Source organism: Pseudonaja textilis, chromosome Z (assembly GCF_049901715.1).
Source record: "Pseudonaja textilis isolate UNSWEBS1 chromosome Z, rPseTex1.2, whole genome shotgun sequence".
Taxonomy (NCBI): Eukaryota; Metazoa; Chordata; class Lepidosauria; order Squamata; family Elapidae; genus Pseudonaja; species Pseudonaja textilis.
In genome coordinates, this window is record NC_142008.1 from 79038907 (window position 1) to 79054222 (window position 15316).

The 15316-nt window shown below is 38.1% G+C and overlaps 1 protein-coding gene across 1 annotated transcript in view; it reads left to right on the forward strand.

Annotated features, from left to right (window-relative positions):
• ERP44 (endoplasmic reticulum protein 44) overlaps positions 1-15316 on the forward strand; it is a 62197-nt gene that overhangs the window by 15542 nt on the left and 31339 nt on the right. Inside the window, exons 3-4 of the mRNA XM_026702365.2 lie at positions 4912-4951; positions 5389-5504. Of these exons, the coding sequence (XP_026558150.1) occupies positions 4912-4951; positions 5389-5504 (156 nt within the window). The remainder of the gene's footprint in view (positions 1-4911; positions 4952-5388; positions 5505-15316) is intronic.

The following is a 15316-nucleotide window of genomic DNA, read 5'->3' on the forward strand; positions in this document are numbered from 1 at the left end:
GTATTGTTTAATGCTTATATAGGACATTTATTTATTGCCTTGATTCATATAGTTTCCATCTCACAGTTGTGACTCTTGATGGCATAGACAGGAAGACACTCAACAACGAAAGATAACAATAACAACAAAAAGCAATCAAATAGCACAGTTAAGGGTAATGAGACTCAGATCACATAATTTTAGTCATGTCAAAGAAACCACAGTGATGGAGTCAGTTATCCTTTAGGACTCATGCCTAAGACAGAGTTAGATCTTCAAGGATTAACAAAAAATTGGTAAGATTGGCCAAATAAATCTGCTGGGGTATATTTCATTATGATAGGCCCACTTCCTTAATACATAATATATGGGAACCAGAACATAGGCAACTTGCCAGATCAAGTCAAGACAGAAAAAAAATGGAGAAAGATGGTCCCTTTGCAAGAGGTGGCCCTTTTATCGGAACTTTGAATTACAGCCAAAATGGGAACCAAGGCTGGGTATAACATAGACAAACGGATTTGTTCTCATAATTGCTTACACTGCCACAATCTGGACCACAATCTGGGCAGCCTTAAGTACATTGCTGTAATTCAGATGGTGAGCAAAGCATGGGTGACTTGAGCAATTTGTCATGGTCCAAGAAAACGTGTTGAATTTATGCTCTCCTTGTCACATCTGTCACCTGCTCTTCCAGCAGAAAACATGAGTCCCAGGAGGACCTGCAAATTGTGCACCAGATCTGCCTGGCGGGATGTTCCTCTGTCCTGAATCAGAGATGTCAACTTTCCTGACCATGGGGAGGGGATACCCACAGCTATTTCATCATTTAGGGTTGACTGACAACTGGTTTCTTTCCGTAAGAGCTTTACAGTCTCCTACGCTAGTATCTGAACAATATCATTTGCCTAACTTAGGATAGAGATGTACAATTGTACATCATCAGCATAGTGATGATACTGAATCCCATGCTGGGTGGATGACTATAAAAGTTAACTAGTAGGGGAGAGATATAATATACCCATACACTAGGAGCTTAGCCTCTGCCCCCAGTCCCCAGTCACTAGCATTGACTGATAGCAATCACAAAGAACCAGTAGGAAACAGTACCCTACTCCCAATCCTCAGGATTGGTCAAGAAAATACTATGATTGATGATATCAAAAGCTGGTGAGAGATCCAGAAAGAATAGGATGGACACACTACCAAAATCCCAAACCCTCCACACATCTACAAGTATGACCAATGCTATCTTAATACTATAGCTCAATCTGAAAGCTGATTGAAAGACCCTCTAGAATCAAAGGCACTCTAGCAAAAAAAAATTACCATCTTCTTGCCATCCCCTAAATAGGGAAGGTTGGAATACAAGTTATTCAAAGCCATAGGGTCCAAGAATGTTTTCTTGAGGTGGAGGCAAACCACTACCTCTTTCAAGGCCAGCTGAACCACCTCCTCACACATGGAGTCATTTACCATAGCTTGAACCACATACCACCTCTCAGGAGGTTTTAATTAACAAGGAGGATAATCGGTCCAGACTACAGGTAATATAGCTCATAACAATATGGACCTTGTCCATTTCTTCAGGATCTGCTATCTTAAGATCTTCCAGGTAACCAAGCAAGAGTATATATCTCAATCACCTCCATTGGATCTATTCAGCCAGAATCCAACACCCATAGAAGTTGGGTGACTTTATCTGAGAGTACTTACCATAGTCTTTATAGTCACCGTGCATGGGCTTACCTGTCTCTCCTCCATCCCCCTACTCACCCCAAACTAGAAACTGCCACAATCTGTGGACATTCCCTCCTCTAGCCTCCAGGCACTGAGAAGAACACCAACAGCATGACTTGTCAGCCTAGGATAGAGATGTACAGTTGATAATTAACCCCATGCTGATGAATGATCTCACTGAGCAACTTCACCCAAGTCAAAGTTTATTTCCACAATATAGATGTTAAACAGGAATGGGGAGAGTGTGAAACCTGGGAACTTCCATAGAGAAGGGGACTTTTATCAAATCTTGCCCATCAAAACTAACTGGCCCTAGCCCTGGAAGAAGGAGAAGAACTACAATAAAATTCTACCTCTCACTCTAAATAACCTGAGTCAGTCCAAAAGAATAACGTGATGGATAATTGAAAGTTGCTGAAAGATTAAAGAGAGTGAGAATGAGTCTACCACCCCATCAGAAGTCATCTGCAAGTCAATGGTGTTTCAGTTCCCATGTGCAAGTGTGAATCGTGATAACAAGAGGTAGCATAGGTACAACTGATTCAAAGGCACAGCCATACCTTCTTTGCAGCAGTAACCAAAATCTTGATCAAAATATGCACCCAGCCTTTTGAAAGCCCCTATCCATCAGATGCCTTCAACAGATTGGCATAATACATCCTTTTTCCTGTGCTGGTGAGCAGCACTTAAAGCAATCAGAAAGTGATAATCACTGCCGCTTTCCTAAGACAAAAGCTAGATCTAACACTTGACCATCGTGCTGGGTCTTAGATGATCTGGCTTAGATCTATATTTGCTACTGTATGGTGTCCATTTGTATCCAGGATTGAAGCCTGTGAAATTTCATTGCCAACTTGACCACTAAGTCAAAAATAGGTTTGGCAGTTGCTACCCCACAGCGAGGCTAATATAGTAACAATAATCTCAATTGATTCATAAAACCCCGCTTTATATATGGGGTCCCACAATCAATTTGCAAGGCAGCATTTCTATAACCCTCAACAGTAGCTTGAATGATAGTACAGTAGAACCTCTGGTCATGATCATAATTTGTTCCATAATTGGTGATTTCTTCATCTTCCAATGTTTCGTCTTCAGGAATTTCTGAGCCAGGGGTCATGTATGTGTTCGTGACCAGATTCAAACATTTTGTGAATTTTTTAGTCGGAACCTGATTTGATCATGGTCAGAAGCATTCATGACCAGAGATTCTACTGTAGTTACTCCATTGCCCCAACCCTGTTCACTTGGCTAATCTAATGCCACACTTGAAATCAAGATGGACAAATTTTTCAGAGAGGAAAGCTCCCAATCCTAGTCAGTTGTAATAAACTGCTATCTCATTTGCATATCACAGATGAGAAGAGTTTTATTACCAGATGAAGTCATTCAGTAGCAATAATTGAAAGCCCAAACCTCCAATGGTCCATTGACTAGATATTGGGATAGACATTGGGGTGTGGGGGTGTGGAAAGCAAAACCTAAGAGCTTCCAAAAGTTTAATGAAAGATGGATGGCCATATAATTTTTTAATAAATACACCAGTATAAAAAACTGCCTATCCCCATGTGTGATACCCTCATATCCTAGCGTATGTCCATCTGCCAATAATTTCATGTTCCTGTTTGCTCCCTGTTCCACTCCCCCAACCAAACCTTGTACCTTTCTAAAATTAAATCTATGTTAAATATTGGCTTGAATTCTGTTCCTGAAGTTGATTGTGAATTCATTGAATTAGATTTTGATTGAATAGTCAGCCAGATTTTAAAATACTCTAGGAGAAGCATTTAAGAATGACTACATTTGTTATTCATAAGTGAAATCTTGAGTATATTTGCATAATATTGAAGGAAAAATATTTAAAAGCTAATGATATAAGTATATACATTTATAATGTCATAATGCTAAATGAAAATCAGATTGCATAAGGTTTTAAAATACTACTCTTTTTGGAACTTTATTATTGCTACGAATAGAAGGAAACCGTCCATTGGTAATACAAATTCCAAAGCAAAAACCTTGGCTGTATTGTTATGCTTTAATCACATTAAATTGGTTAATAAATCTTACTGATTTTGGTGCGGCTATGGTGTATCTAATAATGCTCGGAAAAATAATGCTCTGTAGCACCTTCAAAATAGGTATTACAGGATAACCATATGGAGCAGCTTTTTGCAAACTTTTAAAATTGCTGTGTTTTTCCCCCAGTTTACATGTGTGGCACTAAAGTAGCTGTAGTTTTCAAAGCAGCCATATGAACTTGGAAAAAATCCCTTTCAAAGTGTATGCACAGCCCAAACCCCTAATTTTATCTGACTCTGAAACATCATTAATCTTTGATTACATGTAAAAGCTAGAACAGAAATGAGGATAGGAATCTATATTCTCTGAAAGATATATTAAAAATCGGTTTATTTTTATCCATGACTTGGTTCAAAAAAGCCTAAATGAACATTAATACCACTTATGATAACTCTCTGCTGTTGGTCATATGCAGCAAAGATCCTAAAACATTCATAGATTTGGGGTTATTGTAACTTAACTTTGGAGTGTGAAAGTCTATGTTTGAAAATTTGGAAGATTGGTGTGGATGCTCTCACAAAATGGTTGCCATATTGGGTATTGTGCAGTTACAAACATTTTATTTCCCAGACAATCAGGGTAGAATAAAGAAACCTGGGCCAAATCACCATAACAAAGAAATTTAAATTCCTCAAAGCTCAAATTTAAAGTTCCAAAACACAAAGGAACTTATTAAAACAGAAGAATTGTGGATTCTGCTCTTGCACAGAAGACAGGATTAATAAAGTTCAGAATCAAGTAAGTTCACTTGAAACTGAAGACAAGGCATGGGCAAGTTACCACATCAAATACATGCCCCTATGAAGGACAGCAAAAACTAATTTTCATAGGCAAAGCTATTTTTTTTCTTTCATCCTTTGCTCTCTCAACCTTCCATAAAACAGACACAGAATAAAACTGTAGTTTAAATAACTAGTTTAAATTCAGTTAACCTAATAATTCTGTAATAGAAACAATATTACTTTTTAATGAATTCTGATTTATTTGAATGTTGCTTGCTGACTTTCTGAAAATGATAATTTCATTATTCATTTTCTGCACTGTTGATTTAATATTTTACGTGTTGACTTTGTGATGTCACAAACATTAATTAATTTTTCTTTTTCCCAGACAATGCAGATGTTGCATTAGTGAATTTTTATGCTGATTGGTAAGTATTTCTATACAATCATATATTTTTATTAATAGCAAAATTGGGATTATTTTCTTCTTTTTAAAAGCATTTATAAATCTAAGATAAATTTAAAAATTTTCAAATGTAAATTTAGTACTTTTAAAATTAAATATATAATCATACTTTTTCTTGTCAGTATACCTTCTTCAAAGGTATATTGTATTCTAATTATACTTTATCAGGAATGATGTTATGAAACAGAGACTTTTTTTCCCTCTTATTGTCTAGAGAAATAAACCCCATCATCAAAAATTAGGAAGATATTCAGATTATCTTGATCCATTAATTTGTAAAGAAATCTCTTGTGTAATGTACATTTGCTTTCAGTAATTCTGTGTGTTACTACAATGTGAAATCCTCTAATACTTTATTTTTAGAAATTGACTGTTATTTTGTATCTTTCCTTTCAACAGGTGCCGATTTAGTCAAATGCTACACCCTATATTTGAGGAAGCTTCTAATATAATTAAAGAAGATTTTCCAGATAAGAATCAAATTGTATTTGCAAGAGTCGATTGTGATCAATACTGTAAGTAAACTGCTTTAAGAAATTGTTTATGATTTAAATATCTAGTTGAAAAAAAAATTATTGGAATATTGGAATATGTTATTGGAATAACCTAAGATCTTGCAGTGAGTTACTGAACAAAGATACATTGCTGATCTAAAAAAGTGATGATGTGCCTATAAATATGAGTTTTTAGCAAGCTAAATTTTTATCTGTAACAATCTGTCCCTAATTTGGTGTTTCAGATCTTGCAATGGTGCATCTATCACCACTGTAACTGAGTCAATCTACCTTATTATTTATTATAATTAATTAAAAATTACATTTTTCACTTTTAATGACTTCATTTCTTCAAAGCTTATATTGAACTCTAGCCAAGAATCACATTTCATTTTTTTGTATTTACAATATAAATAGCATCTTGCTTTATGCAACTGCAATGCCTGCAGGAAACCTAAATAGGTCCTTTTTACTAACTGCATTCAGAATGGTCAGCCTAGATGGTCAGTCTAAAATAGATATCTTATATTGATGTACAATTGATCAGGCATGCTGCAGATTTTGGTTGACTAAGGCATAGCAAATGATAAGGAATTATTGATGACTTTTACTATGCTTGATGTCTAGTAACAAAATATTTGCCTGCTTTTAGAGCCAATATAAAGATGTTTTTCTGGAGAATGTGGAACCTTAAGGTGATCCTGGAAAGGTCTTAACTCTTTTTTAATTTTAAAATCATACTTCTAAAATTAGAAATAGAGGTGGTATAAGAGGTATGTTAGCTGAAAATTAAGTACACCATATTTTTATTAAATCATAATTTAATGAATACAATGATAAATGATATTGTAATAGTGTGGTAAAGTAAGTATTAAAAATGATGTCTTATTTGATAATGAAGGTGATGTCTTAAAAGTGAGTAATTTGTAATAAAGAATAAGTTAAGCAATCATGTGCTGCTTTCTCCCATTGGATGAAATTCTTCTAATGAAACATTTTATCCCGTGAGTTGTGGAATACTAAAAAATGTGCTTGGAATATAAAGTTACAATGTGATGTTACTGCACTATAACACTGCACCCATTTAATTTTTCTACATATCTCTTACCCAGCATTTTTCAAAATAAACCTAAATTGGCCGCACTTGAGTTACATGACCACCTATCCACACCCAATTAACCGGTCTGGCCTCCCTACACGGTCTGAGGGACCGTGAATTGGCCCCCTGTTTAAAAAGTTTCAGGACCCCTGACATTAACATCTCAAGTTCTGCTCCACCATGGATGGACATTTTGCAGCCCCATTGGTACTTGGATGGAATGCTGAGCTAAGCCCTTGTGAGGACCCAATGGACCTAATGAAGTCTCTCCAGAACTTAGTGGTGAATTGGACCCGCTGTCAGAAATGATCCTTTTATATTGATCCATATCAATTCTATGTAGTTTTCATTTTTGGTTTGATGGATTTCTATAGAGATGTGTAATCTTTTATATATAATGCTCCTCCACCTTTTTTGGAACAGACCTTTTTTACTAGGTCTGTTTCTTTTGAATAGTTTGTATCCTTCCATCAGTACATTCCAGTAATGAGTTTCATCCTACCATGTTTCAGTAATAGCAACTATATCATGTCTTCTTCAAGTTCACCCTGTTTGCTCTCTAAACTTTGAGAGTTTATGTATAGGCATTTGAGTCCCTGATGGGTTTGGAGTATGTTTCTTATATTTCCTATTTTGTAACTGGGTTTTCCATCCTTTCCATCACATTTTTCTTCATTGTCCTTTTCTTTCTTCTTCCTCTTCCTCTTCGTCTTCTTCTTCTTCCTTTTTACACCCTATCTCTTATCTTACATGATTGGTTATTTAGTTTACATTGGTTATTTAGTGATTTTAATTGAAATTATATTCTAAAAGTCTTGAAGATGCCCTGCCCCTCAATCAAATAAAATCCAGATGTTATTATGAAAGGCTCCAATGTACCTTGATTTGTTCTAACTACACTTCTGCAATTGTTATATAACCTTTTAATTGTTTACCAAAGTAGTTTCTTATCAACTCTATTAAACAATTTGTCTTGGTCTACAAATACCTTAAAGAGATTCTTTTTTTAGTCAGTATTCTTTACTATTAGTTATTTAAGCATAACATTTGCTTCTGTGCAGCTTCTGTTTCTTCTAAAGTCTATCTGTTGTTCTTCTAATTGTGGTTCTATAACTGGTCAACCTCATTTCTGTTAACTTGGTATACATTTTCCCTATATGGATCAAGAGTGAGATGCCTCAGGATTGTGTGCATTCTTACTGTCCTTTGTTTTTCCATAGTGATATTATTTGTTGCCAATCAGTAGGTGCAGCTAGTTGTGTCCATGCTACATTAAACATTCTATATAGCCATCTGATCTTACTTTCCCCATTGCTTGGATTATTTCTTTTGCTAGCCTATCTATTCCCAGTGGTTTATATTTAGGCGATCCTTTTAGAACTCTTGCTACTGTACTTCTTCAATCAATATTTTTTGTTCTAGTGCTGTTCTAGTGGCAGATTTATGTGGTTTCTTCCTTATGTTCTCCTAGGGAGTTGAGGAATTATTTGAAGTCTTCTCTACCTATTACTTCTGATGATTATATTAATAGACTTCATTAATTATTTCTATGCGGTTACAATTCTGTCTTTTCTATATACTTTTGATTACTTAGTAAAATGTTGTGAAGGCTATTCTCTCAGTGTCTGCCAGGATTCTTGTTTTGCTTTCTTGAGTGTCCTGTTGGTATCTTAGATTGAAATCTATAGTTTACATAATCTTCTTTCCCTGATTTTATCCAATATTTAATAATATCCAATCACCTTTTTTTCAACTTTACTACTTTTTTTCTCTCTTTATAATCATGTGTTTGGTCACATTCCGTCTTTTTCCACTTTTCATTTTTCTGCCTAGTTTTTCTGTGATGTTAAGCAGGGTAGTTCTTTCCATTCATTCTCCATGTATTCCACCTCTGGTGATAGTTGATTAAATGCTGTCTCCACATTTTATTGTAGTAGTTCTACTGCTTCTTGTTTAATTATTTTCTGGTTTTTATTTAGTCTTTTTCTGTAATATTAAATTTGTTCTTTCTTGCTGTAAGCTCTACAATCTTATAATCATTGTTACACAGTTGGAGATTGCTTTTGCATCAAGTTTTCTGTATATTCTTTTTACTCTTGTTAATATGTAATCAATCTGACTTTTAATAGCAATGTCATTCCTATTATGTCATATGTAACATGTGTCTCAATGTTCAAAAAGTGTGTTAGTGAAAAAAATATGATATTGGTTGTATAAATCCAATATCTTTTGCCCATTCTTGTTCTTTTCACTGTTCTTAGCAGCATGTGGGCCAATGAACTGCTCATACTTACTTCCATTAGTACCCATTCTATTGTTGAAAACACCCATTAGATACAGTAGATTCTGCTTTCTCTATCTCCTCAATGAGTTCATTGAACAAATCATCCTTTTTTCTTCTGTGTAATTATCGTTACAAGGGGCATACAGCTGTGTATATGTTTCAATTTGCTCTCCTTTTTTAAGTATTATTATTCTGTCCAAATAGTTGTTGATGTCTAATATGCATTTTGCAGACATGCATTTTGCTATGACTGGATGTACCAAGAAGTCTATTCCATTCTTTGCTAATCCCCTCCTGAGTAGATAAATGTATCCTTTATGAACTTTCTTACTACCATGTCCTTTGCGTCTTATGTCGACTAGTCCTATTATCTTGATCCCTCTTCTTTCCATTCTTTCCAAGATTTCTTCTTTTTTTATTTCCCAAACTGGTTATATCCAGAGTTCCTGTTTTATACTTTGCTATCCTGTCTCCTGGTCCTTTGACATTGCCACAATCATTACTTATTGGATCAGTCCATTTGTATCTCATATGGATTTGTGTAACTACATATTATCCATTTTCAACCTCAGCTATGCCACACAAAGCAGCTAGGGTTGAAAAAGCAGGAAATAAAGGACAGCTACACTAAGTACAAATAGTGGATTTCATTTTATTCAAATAATAACAAAGAGACCCTCTCTCCCCTTTCAGGTGGGGTAAAGTGAGTAGGGAGCTCTTGCTTAGATAACTCCCCTTTCCCATAAGAAACATCTCATCTCTCTCTCTCCCGCTCTTTCTATCTCTGTCTTTCTCCTTCTTTTTCTTACATCTTTTTCTCCCTCTCTTTCTCTCATTCTCCCTCTCTTTCTCCCTCTTTCTTCATCTCTCCCTTTCTCCCCCTTCCTCTTTCTCCCTCTCTCCCTCTTTCTCTCTTTCTCCATCCCTCTCTCTGTCTCTGTTTCTTTCACCCTCTTTCTCCCTTTCTCCCCCTCTCTGTCTCTTTCTCCCTTTCTCCCTCTTTATCCCCCCTCTCTGTCTCTTTCTCCCTCATTCCCTTTCTCCCTCTTTCTCTCTTTCCCTTTATCCCTCTTTCTCCCTTTATCCCTCCCTGTGTCTCTCTCCCTTTCTCCCTCTCTTTCTCTCTCTCTCTCTCTCTCTCTCTCCCTCTCCCTCTCCCAGTTCTTTAGCTGTTCTCCCAGTTCGCTCACTGTTGCCTGGAGATGAACTGAGGAGGGAGGAGGCCGAAGCCTCTGTAGCCCTCCCCACATGGTTCCTGAACTAACACCTGTGACAGAGGGAGACCGAGAGCAGGAAGCCGAGCTTTGGATTGCGGCGGGCATTAAAGTACCTGGCAGCGGTGCTTCCTTAGCCACAACTGCTGAGAAAAGATGTTGGGCTTCACCCGCACAAAGGGGAACAGTAGCTATTGCAGACAGCCCCAGCTTGCTGGGAAGGGGGAGGCTCCTCCTGTCTCCCCAACTTTTCCCCCAGCCACTTTTCCCGTAGGCTGCAGGGCTAGCCAATCACCGTGAGAATGCAGCTCTGGTACGCGGAGAAGAGGTGCTGAAAGATGAGGTGGGAGGGTAGAAGGGACTTTTGGAGAGTAAAGGGGATTAAATCGCTACCTTTCTCCACACTCAAGGGGAACTGCTTCAGGTGACCGTGGTTTTCTCTCTTGCTTAGAGATAGAAGTCCCGCTTCTTCTTTTTTGGTCTCGGAGCTAAGTGAACAAGAGCTTTAAATGAGACACAGGGGCAACCAGGCGGGGGGCAGGACGGGGCAAAGCATAGCATGGGTGATTTTTTTTCCTGCTCTCTCCCTAGCAAACCCACGTCGTGGCTACTTACTCCTGCCTCCGCGCATTGAGGAGGCTGAGCAGCAGTGGGAAGAGCGTGGAACTCCTGAGTTGCAGGAAGCGGCTACCAGTGATGCACAAAAATGTCAAACATGTTACAAAGGAGAGGCTCAACCCCTCCCCCTCAGGAGCCACAAAGTGCTCACTGGCCCTTGCCAAGCCTCCTCCTTTCCGCTGGGCGTGCGCGCATTTTTGGTGAGGAGAAAGAGAAGCATGGTGGGAGGGAAGGGGAGCACTTTGAAGCTCCTGGGGGGGAGGGCAGGAGATCGCACCCTCCCCTCATAGGCCAGGGGACACCTGGGAAGGGCTCCGATCCGCAAAGTGCTCGCCAGCCCTCACCAAGCCTCCTCCTTCTCACTGGGCGTGCGAGCGCTTCTGGTGAGGGGGAAGAGAAGCTCAGTGGGATGGGAGGTGAGCACTTTCCGGGCCTTTCTTGCGGCATTTAAAGCCACTGGGAGCGCGAGGCAGACATGTGAGCACAGGGGAGCGACTGGTGGCAGCACTCCTGGCTGGCAAGGGGCTGGATGTCTCAGGGCTGCATGCGGCCACTGAAGGCAGTGACAGCAAGCGGGCCAGGAATTAGAGCAGCTGGGCCTGGGCCGCGACAAGCAAGCAAGGGGTGGGGTGGGGCAAAAAGTCAGCAACTTACCAAAAATTATGCAGGCCACAGAAGTCAAGTGAGAAGTCAGGGCAGGCAAGCAAGCAAGCAAGCAGCCACGACAACAACAAGCAAGGAGCAGAAACCAGAGAGCAACCAAAGAACCATTAGGCATGTGTGTGAAGCATGTGACTCTGGAGGTGGGAGAGGCAGAGAGGGTGGGGCGGGGCCAGCCAATGGGATAAAAAGTTAAACAGTTTGGCCAGGTTTTTTGCAAATGGGGCGGTGAAGGCAGCGTGATCTAGACCCAAAAATCAGCTGGGAGGCGCGCATGCACGGTGGAGCTGAGTTGGGCCGACAGCTTGTGTGCCCACAGAGAGGGCTCTGTGCGCCATCTGTGGCATGTGTGTCATAGGTTCGCCATCACGGGGCTAGATGCTTTCTCTCAGTCCTAGAAAGAAGGCAATGAAAAATCACTTCTGAAAAACCTTACTGAGAAAACTGGAGGAATTTCTCCAGGCAATCTCCAAGCGTTGGATGTAACAGCATAACAGTTAGAAGGAACATTAGAGGTATTTTAGTCCAAACCTGTGCTTAAGCAGGAGACATTATATCAATGCAGACAAATCATTCTCTTCTTAAAAAGTTCCACAGATGGAGCACCCATAAATTCTAGAGGCAAGCCATTCCACTATTAATTTTTCTCACTGATAGGACATTTCTCCTTAATTCTAGGTTGGATCTCCCTTTAGTAAATTTAATCCATTACTTCTTGTCCTAACCTCAAGTACTTTTGGGAATAGGTTGACCCGCTCTTTTCTGTGACAGCCCTTTAAATATTGGAAGACTATTATCATATCACCCCAGTCCTTTCCTAGAAATTCCAGTTCCCGCAATTGTTCATGGTACACTTTAGCCTCCAGTCTCCTAATCATCTTTGTTGCTCTTTTTTGCACTTTTTATAGAATCTCAACATCTTTTTTGTATCATAGTGAGCAAAACTGCCCTGTAGTGTGGATAAAATGACACATAATATTTTGTTACTATCCCCCTCTTAATGCAACCTAAGATTGCATTGTTTTTTTGGCAGCTGCAGCACACTTCTGGTTCATATTTAAGTGGTTGTCCACTAATTCACTCCTAGATTCCTCTTACAGTTACTGCTATTGAGCAAGATAACTACCTATTCTATATCTGTGCATTTGGTGGGTTTTTTATTACCTGTTTAAAATCTTATGGTTTTTTTCACCATTGAAAAGCATGGTGAAGGGCCCAGTGTTTAAATCTGTCAAGATCCTTCTGTATCTTGAGCCTATCTTTTAAAGTGTTGTCCGTTGCCATCAGCTTACTAACATCTATAAGTATGATGAATTCCCCTTCTATCTCTCATCTAAATTATTTATGAATATTTACTGGGCCTAAAACAGAACCTTCTGGTTCACCAATTCATGTTTCCTTCCATGTAGATGTAACTCAACGTGTGGTTGGTCATCTAGTTACAAATCCATCTGGTAGTGATGCTATCTAATCTACACCTACATATATAAAAATGAAATATCACTCACACATCATTATAAAATCTCCAGAACCGTAAAGCCTACAAACTTGAAATTTGGCTTATATGTTCCTCTTGGCTTCTAGGTGCTCACTAAGAAAGGATTTTTCGAAATGACCATTAATATTTCCTATATTATTATTATCACGCTCTGATGCTAAGGAGTTCTACTCCCCCTCCCCACCTGAAAAGAAATCTGTTCCAAATGCAAAACATGAGGAGAGGAGTTTCAGTTTTAGTTTTACAGCACCAAGCAGCTTTAGTACAGAACAGTAGAGTTAAGCCAAGCCCAGTCTCCCTGCTGTCTCCTCCTTGCTCTCACAGCAAATACTATTTCAGTTTCCAAACACCAAATACTCTCACACACTGATAGGACACTAGCCAGATGAATATCAATGGATGCTGGTAGGCCGAGGCAGAATTCTTTCCCCTTATTTTCCTCCCAAAAAATTAAGCCCAACCATGTAGTTTTGTAGTGAAGCACAGGCATTGAGCTAGTTTTTCTATATTACCAAGTAGTACAGAATGTTGTGGCCTATTTTATGAAATATCTTTTTGAAATCTAAGTACATTATATCCACAGCATTTCATTGGTCCACTAACTTAGTTACTTTGTCAAATAATGCAGTAAGAGTTTCTAGTGCGATTTGTTTTTGACAAACCCAGGTTGGTTTTTAGTAATAATTTTGTTTGCTTCAAGTAATAACTTTGTTTGCTTCACAGATCTGTTGCTTGATTATCTTTTCCAGGCTCTTCCCAGGTATTCATGTTAGGCTGTGTTTTCCTGGTTTGTAATTTCCTGGATCTATTTTCCCCTTTTCTGAAGATGGGAATCTTGTCAGCTCTTTTCCAGTCTTCTGATACTTCCCTGGTGCTTCAGGACCTTTGAAAGATGGTTCAGTGATTCTGACATCCCACCTGCCAGCTCCTGGAATGTAATCTATCTGGTCCTAGTGATTTGAATTTGTCTAGAGTGGATAGGTGTTATCTTACCATTTTCTTGCCTATTTTTAATTGTAAAGATGCATAGGGACATATTCCTAATCTTTTTATGGTACTGCTTTATAATTTTTCTTTTTGCACAAAGAATGAATTAATCAGTTCCACTTTCTCCCTATTGCCATCACCTTCTTGCCATCTTCCCCATTAGCTGACTAATTGTTTCCTTAACTTTTTTCTTGTTTTCTACACATTTAAATAAGTTCTTTTTAAAATTATTTTTGATATTTGTGTCAAGTTTTACTTCATTCTGAGCATTACTTTTCCTGGCTTCATCTTTGAATATTCAGGCTATATGTTGATATTTTTCCTTAGTTATGTGCCCTTCTTTTCACTTTTGATACTTGTCCTTTTTATCTTTCTGTTTATCAGGGAGTTATTTGTTCAGGTATACTAGTTTCCTTTGGGGGTCACTTTTTTGTGTGTGCTAGACTAGGCTTTTATGATCTCAGTTTTTTGAGTTTCCCAAGCTTGTTGAGTTGTTTTCTCCTTAAGGAAAACATTCTACCCTTGGAATTCTTCTAAAGTGCTGTTTAAGTTTGTTGAATTTTCTGCTTGGATTGCATTATGTTGAATTCCAATAACTGTCCACCAAAGTTCTACCAAAGTTCCTCCTCTCTCATTTCCTCTGTGTTAGTGTGAATTAAGTTCACTATAGTTAGCCTAGTTCCCTTCTCTATCTTTTGGGAGACATTGTCTACTCGGATTGTCAGGAACCTATTTGATCTTCCATTAGTTCAGAGTTTGTCTCACAGTTGATATCAGGTAACCCTGTTATTGTTGTGGTATGCATTCTGCACACCTTATGTAACTGATTAGCAAAAATCTTTCCCTGTTTGGTTGGGTGGTCTAATATATTTCTATGGCAACGTCATTCATTCCTTTTTCCTTGTATATTAACCCAAACGCATTATAGAAGGTTTTCATCATGATTTTGTTGCATTTCTATAGAGTTGTAATTGTTTCTTCAATATAGTGCAACTCTTACCTCTTCTGTTAGGTCTGTTTCTTTTGAACAATTTGAATCCCTCTAGATGTATGTTTCACTCATGATTGAACAGAAGAAAAGCACTCTTGTTTCTATCTCTCTGTGTTTCTGTCTCTGTCTCTCTCACACACACAAGTACAGAACAACATTGAACTACAAAATGCTATTTCTTTTTCCACCCTAAAATTTCATCAAATGGGGAACTAATTACATATTTGAAAATAATATTACAGTTACAGGAACATTTTATAGAAAATTTAACATCTTGATAAAGCAGCTTGTTAGATGGGTAAAAACTGAGGCTACACACTCAGTTGCTATAAGTTGTGCCAAGAAATGAGATCATTTCAGCTTGCCCCACAATAAAAAACTATGAATCTAATACAACTTTTACTTATTTTTGTTTAAAATAACAATACAGGTTGTCTTAGACTTACAACAATTTACAACAGCACTGAAAAAAGTGACATGAC